Source organism: Schistocerca piceifrons, chromosome 1, assembly GCF_021461385.2.
Source record: "Schistocerca piceifrons isolate TAMUIC-IGC-003096 chromosome 1, iqSchPice1.1, whole genome shotgun sequence".
NCBI lineage: Eukaryota > Metazoa > Arthropoda > Insecta > Orthoptera > Acrididae > Schistocerca > Schistocerca piceifrons.
In genome coordinates, this window is record NC_060138.1 from 440,780,481 (window position 1) to 440,805,048 (window position 24,568).

Below are 24,568 nucleotides of genomic sequence, written 5' to 3' on the forward strand. Positions count from 1 at the left end.
AGAATGTGGGTCTCGCGGGAGGCGTGGGCGAGATAGTCTGCAGTCGCGCTATCCTCTGTGTCCTCTGTGGCTCAGTTTGGTAGAGCGTCTGCCATGTAAGCAGGAGATCCCGAGTTCGAGTCCTGGTTGGGGCACACATTTTCACCTGTACCCGTTGATATATATCAACGCCCGTTAGCAGCTGAAGGTATTAATATAATTCTAATTACTGAAATAGCGCTGGTCGTGTTTCCCAATTTCTATAATAACCCAGTGTACATTTTACGAATAAATATTGCCTGTACTTTAAAATACGGTTTATTTAAGGACCAAAAATTTTAGCAAAACTGATATGCCAGTTTTGTAAAACTGATATGCCAGTTTTGTAAAACTGATATGCCAGTTTTGTAAAAACGATATGCCAGTTTTGTAAAACTGATATGCCAGTTTTGTAAAGCTGATATGCCAGTTTTGTAAAACTGATATGCCAGTTTTTTACTAGGTTATTAACAAAAATTTTAAAAGACCTGTTATAGCAGACTGAAAAAATACCGGTTTTTATGTATTAAAATATCGTCGGTTTTCCCATCCCTACTTGATACGTGAAGGAACAAGAAGGGAAAGAAGAAAGTGACTGCATTTTGAAGTTGTGAAGATGCGAGATTCCCGTATCTTGCTCAGCGATCTCCAAGTTACAACGGACGCTCAGTTTTCGCTGTCGGCGTAACGCGGCTCCGCCGAGCTCTGCTTCTGCTGCCATTGTTGTTGTGATAATGTCACGCCACTGCGACGAGATAATACCTCCGTGGCTGGCCGGAGAACGCAATCTCCGCTGTTTGTATTTCCGGCCGGGCCGCGGGCTGGGCTCCGCGATCCTCTCAGACTGGCAAAGCAGCGGCGAGCGCCTCACGGCTGGCCGGGCCTTTGGAATTTCTGCAAGACGGCCGTCCGTATTCCGAAGGAACAAAGGCCGCGCGGATAGCGGAGGCTACTAGCTCCGGCCCGCCACGGCACGGGGCCCCGGGGCCACAGACCACTGGCGCTTCTGCTCCAGCCAACAAAATATCAGTGGTGAGCGCTGCCCTAAGCTGCCGCCAGCACACACCTGCATCTCGCCTGTGGGAATTGCCGTGACACCGTTTGACTAGGAGACTGTATTTCCCATGTCTGCTGTAGAATTTTGGAATATGTTACGCTCGCGATTATGACATTTCTGTAAGACCGAAAATCTCCTCTGCAGGGCTCAAAACGTGTTCCGAAACAACAATAACGTGAAACTTATCTCGCTCAGTTCGAAACTCAGTTCAGCACTACCAGTGGCCTCGTTGATGCTGTGCCCCTTGACTTCTGCACTGCAGCCTAATGAAAAAATTAAGAGCGCACAGAAAATCAGGTCAGCTGTGTGACGTGACTGATCGATTTCTAGTAAGCAGAACACAGCACGTGATTCTCAACGAAGATAAACCTTCAGACATAAAATTGTAAGTAGGCTGTTTAGGTTTTTATGTTGGTAACGCCACGTAGCGCTCTATATGAAAATCACTGACTGTGCTGTGTGAAGGCTGTGGTTGGTTTGCATTGTTGAAATTTGCTATTGTAGTGTTGGGCAGTTGGCTGTTTACAGCGCGTACAGTGTTGCCAAATTAGCGACTTTGTCGCTAGAAATGGCGACTTTTGCCTTCGTCTTAGCGACAAAAAAAACTTTTTAGCGACAAAAATTATTTAGCGACTTATCTGGCGACTTTTGGAGTACTGACGACTTTTGAAGTACAAATCAAAACTATTTTTTTGGCCAGTATTTTCATTAACAACACTAAGATTTTAACTATAGAATGGATACTACACTGGCTTTGTTCTAGATTACTAAGTTAAATTAAGTTCTTAGCAGATCATGTAGCATTGTTCAGCATTTAGTAACCTGAATGTGGGAATTGCTTACAGAGTAAGAAAACCTTGGCTATAGAACAATTCATTATTCATTACCCACTAGCCTTTTGTCGTCGATAGCGTATCGATCTATAATTCTTCAACTTTTGAACTCCCTTTATTTTTCGAATTGACAAAAAACATACGTAATATTAAGTATAATAAAATACATTTCTGTCTAGCAACCTCTAATTTTTCGAAATGTTAACTCGCAGTCAAATTACTACCACATGCACAGTGGTAACGCAAGAACAATTCGGTGGGGGTATCTCAGACATTATTACGTTTTAAATAATGAACAATAGGACTGATATCGAGTTACCGAGTGAGTAGATTGTTTCACGACCTCTAGTTCGCCTGAGTTTTAATGTATTTTCAGTGATTATAAATTGGTGAAACTTACGTTGTGGTGGCTTACATAATGAATTTACCGCAGAAGAAGAAGCAGTACGCTCAAAAATATCGGGATGCGTGGGGAGCAGAACCTGAATTCAATGGGTGACTGAAACCAGTCGTTGGAGACTTATCCAAGGCAAGATGTCAAGTATGTGCAACAGAGTTTTATGCTAAATTGTGTGATAGTAGAAAGCATTCGAAAACTATTAAGCATAAACAAAAAATTGATTTAAAAGAAAACACAAACCACCTTACCTGAAAAAATGTCAATCCTGAATGTTGAAGAAACACTAAAAGTGAATAAAAATAATGCTGTAGCGGATGTAGCCAAAGAATTGGGTTTTAGTGGCGATTTCATAGACGGTATGCTGCAAGAATGGCATAATACCAACTTCATTAGGTGGAATAACACTGCTAGGACTGTTCCATTTAGGAGTGAGGTTTTGCAGTATAAAAATGCCGCAGGGGAAAATCCTTTTTCTTTGATTTCATAGCTAGCAATGACTGTTCTATGCCTACCGCATTCAAATACAGAAGTGGAAAGAATATTCAGTTCTATGAACATTATAAAAACTAAACAACGTAACAGATTATCGTTAAAGACAATTAATGCTTTGATCATATTGAGAGACCAGCTGAAGAAACAAAATAAAGATTGTGCATCTTTTGACATACCGTCAGACATATTGGAGCTTTTTGGACCGAACAAAAGTTACTCTTTTGCGACAAAACCAGTCGAACTGCAACGTCATCTTTTGAGTGATGTTCAGCCCTCTACATCAACTACAGTTCTGTCAGAGCATGAAACACAAGAGTTATTCGATCTTCTGGGTGACGACGATGAATAGCTCACATACCGGTATGTGTATATTTTGTAACCTAATTTGAGTTCTTGCTTTCTTTTGTTGCAAATATAGTTGTATATTTCTAGTATATGTGACTACTGTGATTGAAACAACAATTTGTGGGTTGCGTCAATTATGATAAGATGTTTAATTAAACGTTAGCGTATTTTATATGTATGTTGTTGCAAGCGATGCGTCATTTCATTAAGGCAATATAGCAATTACGTATGAGACAATTTTTATTAATATTTTAGTAACCCCCCACTGGCTTATTGCACCATTCACAGCACGAAATTTCAGTATACTACTAGTAAAATCAGTTTTAGCGACTTTCTAGCGACTTTTGATATTGAATCTAGCGACTCGGGTTTTTTCGAGTTGGCAACACTGAGCGCGAAGCGTTGCGCAGTTGGAGGTGAGCCGCCAGCAGTGGTGGATGTGGGGAGAGAAATGGCGCAGTTTTGAGAGCGGATGATTTGGACGTGCGTCCATCAGAGACAGTAAATTTGTAAGACTGGATGTCATGAACTGCTATATATATTATGAATTTTGAACACTATTAAGCTAACGATGCCTATCAGTAGTTAGTGCCTTCAGTAGTTTGAATCTTTTATTTAGCTGGCATTAGTGGCGCTCTCTGTATTGCAGAAGTTCGAGTAACGAAGACATTTGTGAGGTAAGTGATTTGTGAAAGGTATAGGTTATTGTCAGTCAGGGCCATTCTTTTATAGGGATTATTGAAAGTCAGATTGCGTTGCTCTAAAAATATTGTGTGTCAGCTTAGTGTTGATCAGAACAGGTAAAGCTGTTTGAAAATCAAATAATGTAAGAGGTTCATCAGCACAGTAATTCATAAATTTTTCTAAGGGGACGTTTCAAAATTAACTTCAGGAATACCCCAGGTTATTATACAAACATTACTTTTCACGGGTATATAATCTGCGGTGACATGAATCATAGGCTAGCGATCTGCGGTTATACAGATGACGGTAGTAAGATTCACAAGGTATAAAATGACAGTGTATTGGCAAAGCCGTCAATTGTATCCAGGTGATTCATTTGAAAAGGTTTCCAAAGTGATTATGGTCGCACAACGGGAATTACATTTTGAACGCGGAATGGAGCTAAACGCGTGGGACATTCCATTTCGAGAATCGTTAGGGGCTTCAGTATTACGAGATCCACAGTGTCAAGAGTGTGCCGAGAAGAAACTTCAGGCATTACCTCTCACCACGGACAACGTAAAGGCCGAGAGCCTTCACTTAACGACCTAGAGCAACGGCATCTGTGTAGTGCCGTCAGTGCTAGCAGACAAGCTACTCTGCATGAAATAACAGAAATCCAGTGGGACGTACGACGAACGTGACCGTTAGCATAGCGAGGTGAAATTTGGCCTTGATGGACTATAGCAGCAGAGCACCGACGTGACTGTCTTTACAACAGCACGACATCGCCTTTAGTGCCTCTCGTGGGCTTGTGACCGTATTGGTTTGACCCTAGACGACTGGGAAACCATGGCCTGGTCGCGTGGCCCATGATTTCAGTTGGTAAGAGCTGATGGTAGGGTCCGAGTGTGGCGCAAACACCACGAAGCCATGGACACAAGTAGTGAACAAGACACTGTGCAAGCTTGTGGTGCCTCCATGATAGTGTGGGCTGTATCTGCGTGGAATGGATTGGGACCTCTTGTGCAACTGAGCCGATTGACTGGAAATTGTTATGTTCTGGTCTTTGGAGACCATTTGCAGCCATTCATGGGCTTCATGTTCCCAAACAACGATGGAATTTTTATAGATGACAGAGCCATGTCACAGGGTCACAGGTGTTTGTGACTAGTTTGAAGAATATTCCGTATAGTTCGTGCGGATGATTTGGCCATCCTAATTGCCCAATATGAATCCCACAGAACATTTATTGGATATAATCCAGAAGTAGGTTCGTGAAAGTCCTGCAGTGGCAATACTTTCGCAATTATGGACGGCTATAGACGCAGCATGGCTCAATATTTCTGCAACAGACTTTCAGCGACTTGTTGTCTCCATGCCACGCCGAATTGCTGCCGTACACCGGGCATGAGAAGGTCCAACAAGATAGAAAGAGATGTCTCATGACTTCTGTCACGTCAGTGTAAGCGACCGGGTGGATGACGTCGGAAGTTCCATAAAACTTTTCGCGGATGATGCATACAGATAAATCGCAACACTAGGAAACTGTAGCAAAGCGCAAGAAGACCTGCTTAGGATCAGCGCTGTGCGCATTAGTATGCAGATGACCGTCAACATAAGCAAATGCAATCTACTGGACGTAAATAGGCAGAAAGGCTCTGAGGGGCTAGGGGAGGGGGGGGGAGATATTGGCAAAACGTTTTTATTTAACTAAATGACAAACATAAAAGAACTTTGAAAACATTTACACATTTCATCATGAAAGTATTTATTGAAAGCAATACTACAATAGAAAATATAAATATCCGTGAAATTAACAAATTCAACCTTCAGCTAGCTGAACTATTAACAACCATTACTTCAAACCATCAGTAAGATGACTAAACAATGAAAAACTTTAACTAGCACAATGAAATGCTAACTTTTGTTTTAGAACAATAAATGAAGTATACTTCTGGTTCATCAGCCGACTGGCATCTTGGAATGGTAATAATAAATGGAAAGGATGGCAAATAATTGACTGTTCTACCAGACAGAACAGAATATAAACAAAGATGGTCATGAAAAAATGCTGTTAACTATATTCTGCTTTGCTTCTTCGAAATTCAAGTACTTTAAGAGCAACAAACATTCGTTAAAAAATATTCGAAGGCTGAGATAATAATAAAGCACAATATCTAACTGTTATCATGTGACAGAGAGAAATATCAGTACGTTTTACCACATAGAGTAACTTACACCGGTGAAGGCAAACAAAATGTCCAAGCTACAATTAAGTCCAAAACCAACTCCCGGTGAGGTCCGAAATGACAGGGTTTTCAACATGACGTTCTCATCAAATATTGTCCTCTACGATCACTCTGGCATAACTGTTTAATAAGCGTTGGTGCCGCGTGCGAATGTTAATGCGCTAGCGCCCACCCCCTTCTTAAGGCGCTTCTCCAACTTAACAGCCAGGCCTGGACTGCAGGAAACGCAGCGAAAACAAAGGCCCCGAGTAGAAGCCTTTCGCTCGCCACAGCGGGGAGTGATATGACCAAGCAGCACATCTAATCCATAAGCAGATTTTATGCCCGCCCTTGCTCCAACATTCCGTAGTCCCGACGAGCAGGATCACTCCGTTTGACTTCGGCATACGCAGGTTGCCCTCTCTGAGCAAGGAACGTACTGGCGAGTCTAGAAACGTGCAGTCGCACATACATTATCGATCCCATGCACTCGCACGGGTCAGACTCATTACTGTATGCTAAATTATTGCAGAACAATCGCTGGAAGCGTCACCTTCATAAAATATGCCTACGGAGCGATTTAAAGTGGAACGACCGGATAAAACTAATCGCAGGCAAGGCAGATGCCAGATTAATTGGAAGAGTCCCACAAATGAGATAGCTTACGAAACTCTTTGAATATTGCTCATGAGTGTAGGATCCATTCTACATAGGATTGATGGATGACAGAAGATCTCAGTGCGTTTCTTTACGGGTTCATGTGGTAAGAGCGAAAGCGTCACGGTGATGCACAACCCACTCCACTCGCAGAAGTTGCAAGAGAAGCTTTCCAGATCTTTATGTGGTTTACCGAGAATGTACGTTCCTAGAATGGTCAAATTTTTTCCCCCTGCTTACCTCTTGAGAACAAACCATTAAATGTAAAATGTAGAGATTTCAGCTCGCACGGAGGCTTACCGAAAAATCGTTCTTCCCACGAAATATTTGCAACAGGAACAGGAAAGGGGATAAGTAACAGTGGTACGGAAAGTACCCTCCTCCACGCACCGTAAGAGAGCAGCCTACACCTATTCCACCGTGTAAGTAGGCTGTTCAGGTTTTTATATTGGTAACGCTACGTAGCGCTCTGTATGAAAATCACCGGCTGTGCTGTGTGCAGTCTGTGGCTGGTTTGCATTGTTGTTGGCTATTGTAGTGTTGGGCAGCTGGATGTTAACAGCGCATAGCGTTGCGCAGTTGGAGGTGGGCCGACAGTAATGGTGGATGTGGGGAGAGAAATGGCGGAGTTTTGAAATTTGTAAGACTGGATGTCATGAACTGCTATGTATATTATGATTTTTCAACACTATTAAGGTAAATACATTGTTTGTTCTCTATTAAAATCTTTAATTTGCTAACTATGCCTTTCAGTAGTTAGTGCCTTCAGTAGTTTGAATCTTTTATTTAGCTGGCGCTCGCTGTATTGCAGTAGTTCGAGTAACGAAGATTTTTGTGAGGTAAGTGATTTGTGAAAGGTATAGGTTAATGTTAGTCAGGGCTATTCTTTTGTAGGGATTATTGAAAGTCAGATTGCGTTGCGCTAAAAATATTGTGTGTCAGTTTAAACACAGTCATGTATAATTGTTCAAAAGGGGACGTTACAACCGAACAACTGGATCGTCACTACTTAACGATCCCGACACTGTTAGAATGCTCTCATTGCAGCACTACATTGTTTCCTAAATGAGTTGATAGATGCGGAGGGGTATCCAACCCGGTGCCACGTCACCAAATAACGAAAGGAAAGACTGTGCCGGTTTTTGATCGTTTGTACATAGTTGCTGGGCAGATAATACAGACTTCATTTAACATGAAGTTAGCCTTGACAGTACAAACTAGTGACATGTTCCACATCCACGAGGATCTCAACACGGATCTATGGAACGAAACACTAATCTAATCTAATCTAATCTAATCTAACAATTTATCAGTTATTTTAAAAACACTGGTAACAACCTAGCCAGATAAAATGTTTCACACACAGCCTGAAGCGCTAATATAAAAAACCAAACTAAGACGGAAATACAAGAAATTCCCAGAGCAAAACGCCAGAAGGGCTGATTTTTTAAAGAACAACAAACAGCAACCAATATCGCCTGAATGGCTGATTCCGACAACAAACAGCAAACTGCAACCACTAACGCCTGAAGGGCTGATTTTAAGCAATAGGAACTACATCCTGTGATGCCTGAAGGGCTAATTAATGAAATGCAATTAAAAAATAATTAACTGGTACTCGGAAAGTTAATTTTGAAACAGGCCTGAAGGACTATCTTAAACACACGCTATTTGACAAGGTATTTGACTGAATAATTAACAAGACACTTTAAATAGACGCAAGAGGTTTAACAAAGGAATCACAGTAATAGGTAGACTTTAAAATTTCCGCAGATGATGATTACAAGCGGCAATAAAATAACTGAAGATGTGGTTCTCAAGTAAGTTAGTGCGAGCTGTTTCACATTTAGCTCATACATGACGTGGCCGGTACACTACAGCCGGCTCACAAACCACCAGTTTAGGATGAGAGTGTCCAAAAGTTTACAACAGACAAACATCCACTTACCTACCGATACTGACAAATACAATAATGACAGAAATGAGAATCTAAACAGAATTATACTGGTACACGTTAATAAGCTGGCGCCGCAAGGAAACTTTTTGTTACTGAAATAAAAGTTCGTGGCCCCAGCCGCCAATCAAACACCCGTGAGATACCAACACGCTACACAAATCTTACACAGCGGGCACTCTCTCCGTGAAGTTGTCAAAGAAACAGTATAAAATATCTTAATATAGGGAGTGGAAGATTGAGCAAACACAGAGATCAGATCAATAAGTACTATCAGGCAATTCAAATTGCGTAACGACTAACTAAGACGGCGGGCGATAGCGGAAGAATCTTAAGGAGGTGGCACACACTTTCGTAGTAGCCTGCAGAAGCAGATAACAATTATGCTGACAGTAGCGGCAGGTTGCTGATTTCAATGCTGATCTAGCAAAACCGGAAGGGGTAGCCTTCAACGAATCCTGTCTGTGCGTCTCGCACAAACACCGCTGCCGTCATTCCATAATTCCTTACGGGTTGCACCTTGCACGTTGCACCGTGCCAGCAGCCCGTACTAAAACCTCCACAAGCAGCGTCGTACTAGGCACTCGTTCCTCTCCAGCAAGGCCGGGCATGTTTACTTCCTCAAACAGGCCATTACTTCCCACTAAAAGCGCACGCCGTGCAACCTGCGCGCTATCACGTCCCAAACCAATCCAGAACTCACTGCAAGACCGGTCGCATTGACAGCCAAGGAGCCACTCTTTATACACACCCCTCCAAAGACTCTCCCTCTGCCCTCGCTAACTTCTCTGACAAAGATCACTAGCCGTAAATAGGAAAGAGAAACTACTCGATCGTTGGGGGCGATCAGCGATCTGGTTCATGACTCTCCGAGGGTTGTTTCATTAGATAACATGCTTTTGCTCCTAGTCGTTTACACGAAATTATTTTATTAGTAGAGGGACGCCTCGTTCGCCGTTGTAATGCTCTTCGTCTGGTTCTAAAAGTCTCTTTTATTTCTAGACCTAGGCATCTATCGAAGTGCCTCGAAAGAGCAACGTATTGCATTACCCCTTGAGTACGTAATCACATTCGCTGTTATTGGCCTGTCTGGCCCTTTCCTTGGGATAAAGTGACAAAAGCTTCAGAGAGGTAATCTTCCCATTTCACTTTTCGTAGCGTCCGCCTTGATAGAGAGTCAGTAGTTTCTAACATTTCTGGCCCTGGAGGCCATAATATACACTCTCAAAGTTCACTTAGTTATCGAGTAAGAGAACGTTAGCGTAAGTACGACATAAGAAGTGGGATGAGGCTCAGACACTCTTTATCCCATTAATATTTCTGTAACATAAATAATTCAGATTATTCGACAGTTATCACAATAATAGTAGTAATGGTAAGGTGGTATACACATTATACAGATTCATTTCATGACCTATATACTTTGACAAATTCAATATTAAAGAATGTAGACGAAGCATTTCGTACGCCTTCGGTCCTCGTCAACAGTGCATGACGAGCGAAGTGGTTTGGGCAGACAGGGGGAGTCTAGTACAGTCAAGTGAGCGCGTGTGAGAAGAGCGTGTTGGAGGTGGGAGGCCACGCGTTTAACATCTTAGTTGTGCGACGTCAAGGTAATAATCTTAATGAATCACGTCTCTGCGAACAGTGAAGAATGGAATGTAAATAGGAAGTTCATTTTCATATATGATTGTAAATTAAGCAAAGTATTTTACGGACAAGGACTATATTTGTTACTTGTTGGTACTGTGTTACACGTAATTTTGTAGTCGAACGTTGATTATATCATTTGTTAGCAGTTTGTGACTTTGTCTGCTATGTCGTGTTTATGTTAAAAGCCACTGGTATCCCTGATTGAAATTTCACTGTTTATTTAGTAGCGTATGTGGCTGGGCTAAGACCCACTCACTGGACAGTGCAGGGACGTCAATAGAAAATACCAGATCGATGGACAGCTAGAATCTCTCTTTTCTGCCTCAATGCGGCAGAGGACAACAGCAGATTATCAAAGCCAATTTCTGCCCATCTTGACCTTGTGTATCAGGTTACACGTCCAGTGTCACGTTACCCACTTGGGTTCCTTGGTGCCCCCCCCCCCCCCCCTCCCTACCCTTTCATCCCTGGGGAATCAATGGAAATTGATCCAGGTCACATATGGGAACCCCTCACACATCTTAGGCAGTTGTGCAAGCCATGTAAAAGGGCGTGACATAACTCAATAGTGGTCGTGTGGTCCTACCACATCCCTTATGCTAGTCGACTCAGTACTCATGTGACATAAAATTGTCGGGAAATCTCCCTCAGCCAATGAAAGCACAATAAAATGCCGGAAACCCCAATGGACGAATGGATCAAGTACACCCTCCTCATCTCCCTTATCATTCAACATCTGAGCATCATGGGGGATAGACACTGTTTTGTTGTAAACTATAGTAAATTATCAAACTAATTTTCTCTCTCTGTATAGTTCAGTTATTGCTTGATCCTAGTCAACTGTACTCTGCAAAAAGAGCTTGTAAATAGTAACGATGATGTAAAAATAACTCATGTTTTATTGCCAATAATTTTTTAGTTAACAGTTTTTACTGCATTTATTTCAAGAATATTTTCTGAATTATGTACAAGATTATTTTACAATAATTTTTTGTAATTTGTTTATGTACATTTTTCTTTTAAATTAATGAACTCGTGCGCTATTTGCACTAAAACTGGATGTCCTTAACTACTACATTTCACATATAATCAATATTTTGATTCGTTTCAATATTTAAATTTCTTTCACTTCTTTTCTGTGCACAGTTTTTGCATTTTCTCTCCCTTTCAATAACCTCAGCTGCTAAAATTAGAAGAACTTGAATGCTATGCGTTTCGCATTTTGTTTCCATATACTCTAATATAGAATATTTACATTTCATTCAGACTGGTATAATCATCATTTTAAATATACATTTGATCATTCTAAATACAGTGTTTGCATTTCGTCAATGACTTTTCCTGGTCACTGAGTTCTGTTCTATTTGTAGTATATACATAGTCAGTGACTATCAGCAGCAGGTGAAGAAACCTTCCCCCCCCCCCCCACACACACACACACACACACACAAATATATATACATTATTTTTTATAAAAACACATAGTTTGCAGCCAATATACAGGGTGGTCCATTGATAGTGACCGGGCCAAATATCTCACGAAATAAGCATCAAACGAAAAACTACAAAGGACGAAACTCGTCTAGCTTGAAGGGGAAACCAGATGGCGCTATGGTTGGCCTGCTAGATGGCGCTGCCATAGGTCAAACGGATATCAACCTGCGTTTTTTTTTTTTAATAGGAACCCCATTTTTATTACATATTCGTGTAGTACGTAAAGAAATATGAATGTTTTAGTTGGACCACTTTTTTCGCTTTGTGATAGATGGCGCTGTAATAGTCACAAACGTATAAGTACGGACGGTATTTGCTTCGTGATACATTACCCGTGTTAAAATGGACCGTTTACCAATAGCGGAAAAGGTCGATATCGTGTTGATGTATGTCTATTGTGATCAAAATGCCCAACGGGCGTGTGCTATGTATGCTGGACTAAATCATCCAAGTGTCCGGACCGTTCGCCGGATAGTTACGTTATTTAAGGAAACAGGAAGTGTTCAGCCACATGTGAAATGTCAACCACGACCTGCAGCAAATGATGATGCCCAAGTAGGTGTTTTAGTTGCTGTCGCGGCTAATCCGCACATCAGTAGCAGACAAATTGCCCGAGGATCGGGAATCTCAAAAACGTCGGTGTTGAGAATGCTACATCAACATCGATTGCACCCGTACCATATTTCCATGCACCAGGAATTGCATGGCAACGACTTTGAACGTCGTGTACAGTTTTGCCACTGGGCACAGGAGAAATTACGGAACGATGACAGATTTTTTGCACGCGTTCTATTTAGCGACGAAGCGTCATTCGCCAACAGCGGTACCGTGAACCGGAAAAATATGCACTATTGGGCAACGGAAAAACCACGATGGCTGCGACAAGTGGAACATCAGAAATCTTGGCGGGTTGATGTATGGTGCGGCATTATGGGAGGAAGGATAATTGGCCCCCATTTTATCGATGGCAATCTAAATGGTGCAATGTATGCTGCTTTCCTATGTAATGTTCTACCGATGTTACTACAAGATGTTTCACTGCATGACAGAATGGCGATGTACTTCCAACATGATGGATGTCCGGCACATAGGTCGCATGCGGTTGATGCGGTTTTGAACAGCATATTTCATGACAGGTGGTTTGGTCGTCGAAGCACATGGTCCGCACATTCACTGGATCTGACGTCCCCGGATTTCTTTCTGTGGGGCAAGTTGAAGGATATTTGCTATCGTGATCCACCGACAACGACTGACAACATGCGTCAGCGCATTGCCAATGCATGTGTGAACATTAAGGAAGGCGAGCTACTCGCTGTTTAGAGGAATGTCGTCACACGTATTGCCAAATGCATTGAGGTTGACGGACCTCATTTTGAGCATTTATTGCCTTAATGTGGTATTTACAGGTAATCACGCTGTAACAGCATGCGTTCTCAGCAATGATAAGTTCACAAAGGTACATGTATCAAATTGGAACAACCGAAATAAAATGTTCAAACGTACCTACGTTTAATTTAAAAACCCTACCTGTTAGCAACTGTTCGTCTAAAATTGTGAGCCATATGTTTGTGACTATTACAGCCCCATCTATCACAAAGCGAAAAAAGCGGGCCAACTAAAACATTCATGTTTCTTTACGTACTACACGAATATGTAATAAAAAAATGGGGTTCCTATTTTAAAAAAGCAGTTGATATCCGTTTCACCTATGGCAGCGCCATCTAGCGGGCCAACCATAGCGCCATCTGGTTTCCCCCTTCAAGCGAGACAACTTTCGTTCTTTGTACTTTTTTCGTTTGATGCTTATTTCGTGAGATATTTGGCCCGATCACGACCAATGGACCACCCTGTATATGTATGCATAGTATGCAATGAAGCATTCATACTTTCACATGAACACACAGAACAATGAGAAAGTCACCAAACTATTCCACACGCACTCACACATATACACACCAACTATTTACAGATAAATACACAACCACACACTCAGTTACTCCAACGAATAGTGTGAGTAGTGGAGGCTCAAGAACCAATCCCCACAGATGAAAGGTTTGTCGTCAGGCGACAGGGCAGCCCTACTTTAAGCTGCAGTGTAGTATGTACTTCATGGCCTCTCGATACAAAGGTTACTTCGTGTGCCACGTTCGGAGCTGTGCCAATGCGCTCGCTCGAGAAGGCCCCGCTTATAATCATCAATCGAAAGAGACTTTGAGGCCACACGATGCTCACCCTTAGTCCACCTGCGTCCACACAGTATGTGTACGTCTTACAGCAGAGACCAACATATTCCATAATATGTGAACCATTCACCTCGTTCTTCATGAGGCTGATAACCTTTTTGTTTTGAGGTATAATTCGAAAAGGATTATCGGCCCCTTATTGACTTCATGATTGTAACTAATTCCTTCGTATGGATCACAGCCTTTCCCTCAGTAGATGAAACTGTCGATATCCATATAAAGTAACTTGGTAGCAGCAAACTTAGGCTTAGCAAAGTCATAGTGAAAGCAGTAAATCTGAAGTTTGGAAGTATGAGCACACATGTCAATATAGACAGGCCTCTTGAAGTACACTCAAACCTTGGCTATTTCCACAGTGACATGCCCGTCATTGAAGATCGTGATCTGTTTGAAATCGGTCTGGCGACGTAATCTCTTGCACCATAACCGCCGTCCCACTTGTTCAAATGGTTCAAATGGCTCTAAGCAGTATGAGACTTAACATCTGAGGTCATCAGTCCCCTAGACTTAGAACTACTTAAACCTAACTAACCTAAGGACATCACACACATCCATGCCCGAGGCAGGATTCGAACCTGTGACCGTAGCAGCAGCGCAGTTCCGGACTTTAGCGCCTCGAACCGCTGGGTCACAGCGGCCGCTGTCCCACTTGTAAACCAAATAAATTTCGTAATGTTCCCTAAAGTTCCCATCGTTTTTCCAAAAACTGAATTATTCATTAATTTGTAAAAGTATTTTTCTGTATCACACATTCCACAGTTGATGCTCACAAGTTTCATCCCCAATCTGAGATATGCTTGGGGTTTCTGTAATGGCTAATATAGCATTTTTTGTTCCCCAAGAGTCGTCAACAACTTTGGGATGGAATCATTTTGCTGGACTAGGCACTCTAGGCACACAGGCGAGTCACTGTGCTCGTCGTGCAAATGGGTTAGGTGTACCAGCTCTAACGCCATGACATATCCCTCACCATTATCCTCAGCCACATCACAGATCTTTTCTTCAGTCTGCCTATTTCCCCTTTGGACACCCATCAGAACCCTCCAAGTGGTAGACTTTGTCATATGGATTGCCCGTAGAGGTTCTTTACACCAGGGTAAAGGATATAACTTAAATCTTCAGATATCCTGTACTCCTCCTCTCTACTAACTCGCAAATTTTTCATCTCGATGTAATTGTGCGCGCACTTGCAGAGTCCTCCATTCTACAAAGAGCAGCACTTGGTGAAATGTTCGACGCTGTTACGTGTCTTCCCAACACTGCATCGCATCAGAGCGCAGACATGTCGAAATAGATGGCAGGATCCCGAAATTATGTGCCCAAGCATACACTCTGGAACTGCTTGAAGATGTCCACGAGCGGGTATATGTCACTAGTCACGTATAATCTCGCAAATTCGCTTAAATGAGTGATACCGAACTTCAGCCAGACACTCATCGCACACTCATACTCTGCATCCATAATGACAATGCATGTTAGTTTGTTGGAGAATATGGTTATGTCGGACAGTGTGGTTTCGTGGAGTCTCTCCATTAACTCCAGATATTCGTATGGAAAGACCCTCTTCTTCATGACAAGATGAAACTTTGCATCATTGGGATATGTGGCTCTGGTGATAAGCATAGCCTATGGATGCATTGTTTCACCGAGTTTCTGAAGAGACGTTTGCATAAAGCAAAGCGAATCCAGGAACTGGAGTATTACTCGTGGCATAATTCCCTCTGAAAACGAGATGTACTTCTCAATGGTGTCAAGAACGATATGGACCTTATCACCCATCGACCTGATATCACCAAAGTGCGAAACTAGAAAGTTATTATCATACCCACTCAAATCGAAGAAAAGACACATATGTGCCATGACAGCTGGTACTTCGAACTGAATGCGTTGTGAGCTGCATCACAGAAGTTTCCCGTTACATGGCAGTGGTCTCTATGAGGATTTTCCACATTTCTATCCACCAGCAGTCCACTAATATGACACTCAGCTGTCTTCTTGTACAGTGCACCGTTTTCCTCCCAGTTGGTCATGGGGACGTTGTCACTATAAACAGTCAATTCCCATCACGTTTTTCGAGCTCAGCTAGCAACCATCTTGCAGTATTATCCCCAAAGTTAGATACGAATTTGTTGAGGCTAAAATCATACATTCTCACAACTTGATATGCAGCCATATACGGTAGGTGCCGATCTCAGTTAAGAGGCGCCTAAAGCTGGCGGAAACAACAAGGGGCATTGATCCTTGTGGCTGACACTCTTATACTTTCAGAAATTTTTATCCTCAGTAGGCATTTCCATATGTACCGGTTCCTGACTCGAACAGTCAATAATATGCTTCCTTGAGGCTTCTACAGAAAAATGTCATTTATGTCAACGTTCACTCATTTGGAAGGAAAGCAGGTAGGACATGTTTTTGATACAGACAATGTGTCACTCCATACCTTCTGACATTATCAACGGATCTGAGGGACATTATGGCTAATTTGGGAACGTAGAGGGGTTCAACTACTTTATGCTTGACTTCTTTGTTCTGCATAGTAAGCTCATCGCTAGCCAGGAGCAATAGACATTACCCTCAGTAGTATCTGGAGTTAATGCATGCATTTTTTAACAATACATTCTACAGAGGAGGGATGAAACTGGATCTCCCCAATAAATGAAACAGACACATCAAGTACAAATCAAGTTGGAGTACCTACCAAACCTACTTTCTTGCATCTTGGAAACATGGTTCAGTATGATGCTCTCAGTAAAAAATCTGAAACACTCTCACGACATGGACCACAGCATGGAGAGCACTGGCCATATCATCGTAGATTGGCCTGTCATGATTGCATGCTACAGGCTAGACCGGGATGTCGATGACCATGGCTGCACCAGAGATATCGATAGGGCCAGCTGCCAGTGTTGTTCCATGATAGACCACTGGCACAATGTTACAGATGTCGGTGTGCCTGGCTGCTGCTGCTGTGTGGATGGTTGCTGGCACATCGTGGCAAGTGTTGGACCAGGATGCTGCTGAACTCCTGGCTATGTGGATATCCACAAACCAAGGTGCTGCTGCTGTTGCATGGCTGGCTGTGGGTACATACACTTCTCAGGATACTGTTGCTTGGCCAGCTGTTGTTACATCCACTTGCTGAGCTGCCACTGCATGACTGACAGGGCATTCATCCACATAACTGCAGTATGTGATCAAAAGTATCCAGACACTCCCCAAAACATACGTTTTTCGTATTGGGTACATTGTGCTGTCACCTACTGCCAGTTACTCAACATCAGCGACCTCAGTAGTTATTAGACCTCGGACAGAGAAGAATGGGGTGTTCAGCGGAACTCACGGTCTTCGAACGTGGTGATGTGATTTGGTGTCACTTGAGTCATACGTCTGTACGCAAGATTTCCACACACCTAAACATCCCTAGATCCACTGTTTCCGATGTGATAGTGAAGTGGAAACGTGAAGGGGCACATACAGCACGAAAACGTACAGGCCGACCTCGTCTGTTGACTGCCAGAGACCGCCGACGGTTGAAGAGAGTCGTAATGTGTAATAGGCAGACATCTGTCCAGACCATCACACCGGAATTCCAGACTGCATCAGGGACCACTGCAAGTACTATGACAGTTGGCGGGAGGTGAGAAAAATTGGATTTCATGGTCGAGCGGATGCTCATAAGCCACACATCACGCCGGTAAATGCCGAACGACGGCTCCCTTGGTGTAAGGAGAGTAAACATATGATGACTGAACAGTGGAAAAACGTTGTGTGGAGTGACGAATCACGATAGACAATGTGGCGATCCGATGGCAGATTGTGGGTATGGCGAATGCCCAGTGAACGTCATCTGGCAGCGTGTGTAGTGCCAACAGTAAAATTCGGAGGCGGTGGAGCTATGCTGTGGTCTTGTTTTTCATTGAGGGCCTTTCACCCCCCACTATCACAGCATTGGCCTACATTGGTGTTTTAAGCACCTTCTTGCTTCCCACTGTTGAAGAGCAATTCGGGGATGGTGATTGAATCTTTAAACACGATCGAGCACCTGTTAATAATACACGGCCTGTGGTGAAGTGATTACACGGCAATAATATCCCTGTAATATGCTGGTCTGCACGGAGTACTGGCCTGAATCCTATAGTACACCTTTGGGATGTTTTGGAATGGCCGACTTCGTGCCAGGCCTCACTGACCGACATCTATACCTCACCTCAGTGCAGCACTCCGTCAAGAATGGGCTGCCATTTCCCAAGAAACCTTCCAGCATCTGACTGAACGTATGCCTGCGAGAGTGGAAGCTGTCATCAAGGGTAAGGGTGGACCGACACCATATTTAATTCCAGCATTACCGATGGAGCTTGCCACGAACTTGTAAGTCATTTTCAGCCAGGTGTCCGGATACTTTTGATCACATAGCGTGGCTGCACCATCGTCATCATCATCATCATCATCATCATCCCTAACGATAATAGGAGACTGAAGCAGCGTTGAGTCAATTGTTATTGGATTTGGCTGTACTCAGGATCCATCCCCAGTGCCTTGAGTTCATTGAAGAATACTACAGCAGACAGAAAAGAAGTGTAACGTAAGATAACTACACACACACACACACACACACACACACACACATGAACAGGAACCGCCTCCACATACCTTCATCGTCAGAGCCCATCTGCGTCACTCATTAGCAACATAATTGTGATCAGCAGTGACATACAGTGCTTCTCAGCGCTGAGGAAGGGCTATTATGAAGGAAGAACAGGGCTAGCTGTAGTGGCAGTAAATGAAAGGATGATTACTATTGAGAAGCACTAACCAGGCTACTCGGTGGGGAATGAGAGGAATGCTGCTATAGCTAATGACAAGCACCAAAGTGTAGTTTTGACCAGTCTGCTCACTAGGTGAAGGATGTGAAATCTAGCAGGGATCGGACTCTAATGACTGGCTGTTTTGAAGCATCCCTTCGTATAGGCAAGTGTCACCTATTCCAGGAACTACATCTACATGCGTAGATGCGAGCGAGCCAGGTCCTGTCCACTATCAAGCTGCAGCGTCCTGTAACGTAAAGAATAGTTTAATAAGCCCACTCGAAGCGTAAATGGTTGCGAAAGCGTACTTGACCTTTTAGCAACAAATAATCCTGGACAAATAGTGAGTATTGTGACGAATACAGTGATTAGGCGACCACAAGGCAGTTGCTGCTACGCTGAATATCGTAACACCTACAACCATCAAAAAGAAACGCAAAGCATATATATTTAAAAAAGCTGATAAAAATGCTCTTAACGCTTTTTTAAGAGACAAGTTTCACTCCTTCCGATCCGATCGTGTAAGTGTAGAAATGTTGTGGAATGTTTTCAAAGAGATAGTATCGACAGCAATTGAGATACATATACCACATAAATTAATAAGTGATGGTACTGATCCCCCATGGTACACAAAACGGGTCATATCGTTGTTGCAGAAGCAACGAAAAAAGCATGCCAAATTTAAAAGAACGCAAAATCCCCAAGATTGGCAAAGTTTTACAGAAGTTCGAAATATGGCGCGTACTTCAATGCGAGATGTTTTTAATAATTTCCACAACGAAATTCTATCTTGAAATCTGGCAGAAAACCCAAAGAGAAACTGGTCATACATAAAGCACAGAAATGGCAAGACGCAATCAATATCTTCACTGCACGATAACAACGGTGAAGTCACTGATGACAGTGCCACTAAAGCAGAGTTATTAAACACAGTTTTCCGCAACTCCTTCACCAAAGAAGACGAAGTAAATATTCCTGAATTCCAATCAAGAACAACTGCGAAGATGAGAAACATAGAAGTAAATATCCTCGGTATAACGAAGCAGCTTAAATCCCTTAATAAAGGCAAGGCCCCCGGTCCAGATTGTATACCAGTCAGGCTCTTCTCGGAGTATACTGATAAAATAGCTCCATATTTAGCATTTATATACAACCACTCGTTCACAGAAAGATGCCTACCCAAAGACTGGAAAATTGCTCAAGTCACACCAATACCCAAAACGGGAAGTAGGATTAATCCGCTGAATTATAGGCCTATATCACTAACGTCGATTTGCAGTAGGGTTTTGGAACATATACTGTATTTGAACATTATGAAGTACCTCGAAGAAAACTATTTATTGACTCATAGTCAGCACGGTTTCAGAAAATATCGTTCTTGTGAAACACAACTAGCTCATTATACTCATGAAGTAATAAGTGCTATCGACAGGGGACGTCGAATTGATTCCATACTTTTAGGTTTCCAGAAGGCTTTCGACACCGTTCCTCACAAGCGTCTTCTAACCAAACTGCGTGCCTACGGAGTACCGCCTCAGTTGTGCGACTTGATTCGTGATTTCCTGTCAGAAAGGTCACAGTCCGTAGTAAAGTCGTCGAGTAAAACAGATGTAATATCCGGCGTTCCCTTTATTGTTCCTGATCTATATTAACGACATAGGAGACAATCTGAGTAGTCGTCTTAGATTTTTTGCAGATGATGCTGTCATTTACCGTATTGTAAAGCCATCAGATGATCAAAACGACTTGCATAATGATTTAGATAAGATAGCTGTATGGTGCGAAAAGTGGCAATTGACCCTGAACAAGGAAAAGTGTGAAGTTATTCACATGAGAACTAAAACAATCAGCTAAATTTCGATTATGCGATAAGTCACACAAATCTGAAGGCTGTAAATTTAAGTAAATACTTAGGGATTACAACCACAAATAACCTAAATTGGAACGATCACATAGATAATATTGTGGGTAGAGCAAACCAAAGACTGCGATTCATTGGAAGAACACTTCGAAGGTGCAACAGGTCTACTAAAGAGACTGCTTACACTACGCTTGTCCGTCCTATTCTGGAGTATTGCTGTGCGGTGTGGGATCCGCATCATGTGGGACTGACGGATGACATCGAAAAAGCGCAATGAAGGGCAGCTCGTTTTGTATTATTGTGAAATAGGAGAGATAGTGTCACAAACATGATACGTGAATTGGAGTGGCCAATCATTAAAACAAAGGCGTTTTTCGCTGTGACGGGATCTCCTCATGAAATTTCAATCACCAGTTTTCCCCTCCGATTGCGAAAACATTCTGTTGGCAGCCACTTACATAGGGAGAAATGATCATCACGATAAAATAAGAGAAATCAGGGCTCGCACAGCAAAATTTAAGTGCTCGTTTTTCCCGCGTGTCGTTCGAGAGTGGAACGGTAGAGAGACAGCTTGAAGGTGGGTCATTGAACCCTCTTCCAGGCACTTTATTGTGAATAGAAGAGTAATCACGCAGATGTAGATGTAAATGAATGTCATGTCACATTGCGGCAGCACTATGACGTTGGTGTCTTCATTCCAGTGTACATTGTCACCGCAGCATCAAAAGAATTGTATTAAATACCATTTTTTGCAGCACAGCGCTGGTGTTATTATATTTCAGTACAGGTGCACGGTATATTATATTCGAAGGCGTTTGTGATCTGCCATGCATCCACTACTGAATATCACACCTCCATAGGTCGCAGGCCCAACGGTAGAAAAACTCACATGCTGGCAGTCATCAACATGCAATGGCCAGTGGTTGAGCTGCTTCCTCCAGAGCACTTCCCACGCTAGTGCAATTAACCCAGCCTGTTGGGTCTTGCTCTTGGCGCAGCCGAGAGCTGGGGCCACTACCTCCAATATAGCGATAACGTCAGCGGTGGCCATCATCATTCTGCTCATTGCTGGTGGGTCGTCTCTCTACTGCTTCCCCTGTGCCGGTAAGAGTTGTGCACCTTAGGTCACGTATTAGAAGATTTTTCACTTACCTTAAACAAAATGGCTTAGGAGATTTCTTGGATATAGATTGTTGACAGGTGGCGCTTCCAGAAATATATTCGGGGGGGGGGGGGGGGGGGGGGGGGGGTGGGGGGTTCAAGAATTATAAATACAGTACTCAGCGAACTGCACGGGCAGCGTATAACGAATAGTTACTTGAATCTTGTAAGAGGAGGATGTGGCTGTGAATAAATTAACTATGTCTCTTTTTTTAAAAAAAATGTCATTTATTGATTATCTTACTTAAAAATATTTGTACATTTTCTGAAGCTCAAATATAATCACTTATGTGGTCATACTTTCTCCTCAGTTTCCATATGATATTCAAAATTTCTTACGAATGTACTTTTGAAAAGGTCACGAAGCCACTATCTTTTCACAACCTCTGACAAAACATTGTCGTCTTTACGACCGTAGATTCGGAATGTTATCGCCATTTCTTCATACGGTACACTGTCAACGTCCCACCGCAGGTTGTAAAATATCACTGCTTTCACTGAACGTCTGGTACGTTAACCCCTCAATGCTATGCGGTATATCCTGCAATAGCTGATATTTTGGCTAAATGTTACCGTAGAACAACGTAGAAATATGCAATGACGTATCACATAATAGATACCATTAATCCGCAGCATCCCGTGGGGCGGTAATGTCATCGCCAGGGGCGGTAGCGGCAGTGGAGGCAGCGGTGGTGGCGGAGGCGTCAACGGTGCTGGTGGCTGGGACATGCTCGCGAGTGGCAGCGGAGGTGACGGCGGAGTTGGAGGCAGTGTATGAGTGCTCTGAACCCCCGACGAAGAATATATATATTGCTTTAATAGGTCGTCAGTGGGTGGATAGGTGGGGTCTGTGACACACAACTCTTCAAGAAAAGTACACTGTTGCAGCGCCACGAATAACTACAGGCGTTGATTATGGGAATTCTTGTAAATTTCACGCAGCTTTGGCTGGGAGGCAGTAGTTAGGGGACCGATTGGCACATCGGATAGCAGGTGCAGGCGATGCTAATATTTTGGACACGGTTCTATGAGTCAGGTTCACGACACCACTCGCAGGCTAGAAGGCACGGCCTGGCGGGCGCTGTATACAAATATGAAGTAAACAGGGCAGCATAGGGCACGGACGTGCTCTGAAGAACTCATACGTTGCAGTTACAACAGCGCCTTGTAGGGGCCGATGTGGGCTGAGGAAAGCTGACGTAATTATCACAGAGCATTCCATTCGTCCCCGCAGAGGATCTAAGTTAGAGGCGTAGGGGAAAGACGTTTAAATAAGTTAGGCTCAAAGCAGGCAGTCGTTTCTCCATTTTGTCTGCGCCTAGAATCGGAGAGAATGACGATTGTTTAATTTACAGGCCAAACACGCAACCTTTTGGTGATTGATATCGGCAGCCAAACTGCCCGCTGAAGCTACCTCCAATCTCCGCTTCACGGACGCATCGTTTCTGTGGTGGGGCGCGTCGCACCTTGGAGATATACCGTCGCGAGAGGGCTCCTAGCAGCCGCTCTCTGGGTGACATAGTCACGCGGTCTGCAAGCTGCAATTCGCAAGGGCGGTCCCGGGGCGCGAACTCGAGGCCGCCTCCCGCGTGCAGAGCTGTCTGCAACACTGAACGAGCTGCCCTCGGCGGACGGCCGGGAATGCTAAGGCTCACTACAATGACGGCGGTCGGATGCTTCCTTTCGGCCCTCTGTACCCGGGTCATGAGTCGCGCTTGAGAGAGCAGTGAGCCGGGTTCCGGGCCACGGGCACAGTTCAAGTACACGCCAGCCACTTAGCCGTAGCGCGTGTAGGATCGCTACGTCTGCAAAGCTGGGCAACCGGACGCCTACGCTGCAGATTCCGACATTTGCATGGCGCTGACCCATGCATGCTCCACGACGCCATCGCCGCGAGGCCAGCTGTGTACCTTCGATGTAATGACGTCATGACACACTTGCCTTCGTTTCTCTGCACGCTTCGGCGTGAGTCATAACCTCTCTCCCAAACCATACCTCTAGGCCTTTCTGACATATTACAACCCCTGAGCTTGAAGAGTTGTAACAATCTGGTGTCAGGAAGTGGTAGTTTCGCTTTCTAACACAACACGTTGCGACGTTAAGTGTTCGTTCACGTCCATCACTACGTTTTGGTGAATGGGTTGGTTTTTCGTGAGTGTTGAATGAGGCTGTTGCAATGGACGTAGGTACTAGCACAGCACAATGTGCTGCGGTGGTTCTAAGTTTTATTTATATTATTTCGTATGTTTGCTCTCGTTGTAAGAGTTAATTGTGTGAGCTAGGGTACAAGATATTTAGAGATACTTTTGTGAAGCCACGAGAACCCGTGGACCTATTTTTGTTTAGAGGTAACGATGGACGGGATAATTTAGTGGCAGTGAGACGTCCATTTTGCAATTTGTCTGGGAACGAGCTGCCATGTGCCAGAGCTGTAGCAGCAGTTTGTTCTGTTTGTAGGCGAACTGGTCATCGGTCTAGTAGCTGCCCTGGGAGTAGATAGACGATGATTCACTGAATGAATTAATTTGTGTTTACATTTTTTGTGTATGTTTTTTTTCATGTAGAGCTGAATTGGAGTTTGTGTTCTGTCTCGCTGAAAAAAAATCTGTTTCATTAAGGTGGAAGTAGAGTGTGCAGGATGGTGGAAACACGTGCTACTACTGCGGATTCAATTGCTGCTTTAACTCGCCACGTTCAAACG

The 24,568-nt window shown here is 43.4% G+C and overlaps 1 protein-coding gene across 1 annotated transcript; it reads left to right on the forward strand.

Moving 5' to 3' along the window:
- Positions 1 to 16,972: 16,972 nt before the first annotated feature.
- LOC124733909 (PE-PGRS family protein PE_PGRS26-like) lies at positions 16,973 to 22,645 on the forward strand. The gene is made up of 2 exons (XM_047248529.1): positions 16,973 to 17,154; positions 22,501 to 22,645. Exons 1-2 carry the CDS (start codon positions 16,973 to 16,975, stop codon positions 22,643 to 22,645), a joined length of 327 nt encoding a protein of 108 aa, XP_047104485.1.
- Positions 22,646 to 24,568: the final 1,923 nt, after the last annotated feature.

Excerpts from the sequence above, each read along its gene's own strand:
- LOC124733909 (XM_047248529.1), top strand. The coding sequence starts at position 16,973 with ATGTTACAGATGTCGGTGTGCCTGGCTGCTGCTGCTGTGTGGATGGTT. Across the intron at positions 17,155-22,500 it reads TCTCAGGATACTGTTGCTTG|CATCCCGTGGGGCGGTAATG; the intron begins GCCAGCTGTTGT and ends ATTAATCCGCAG.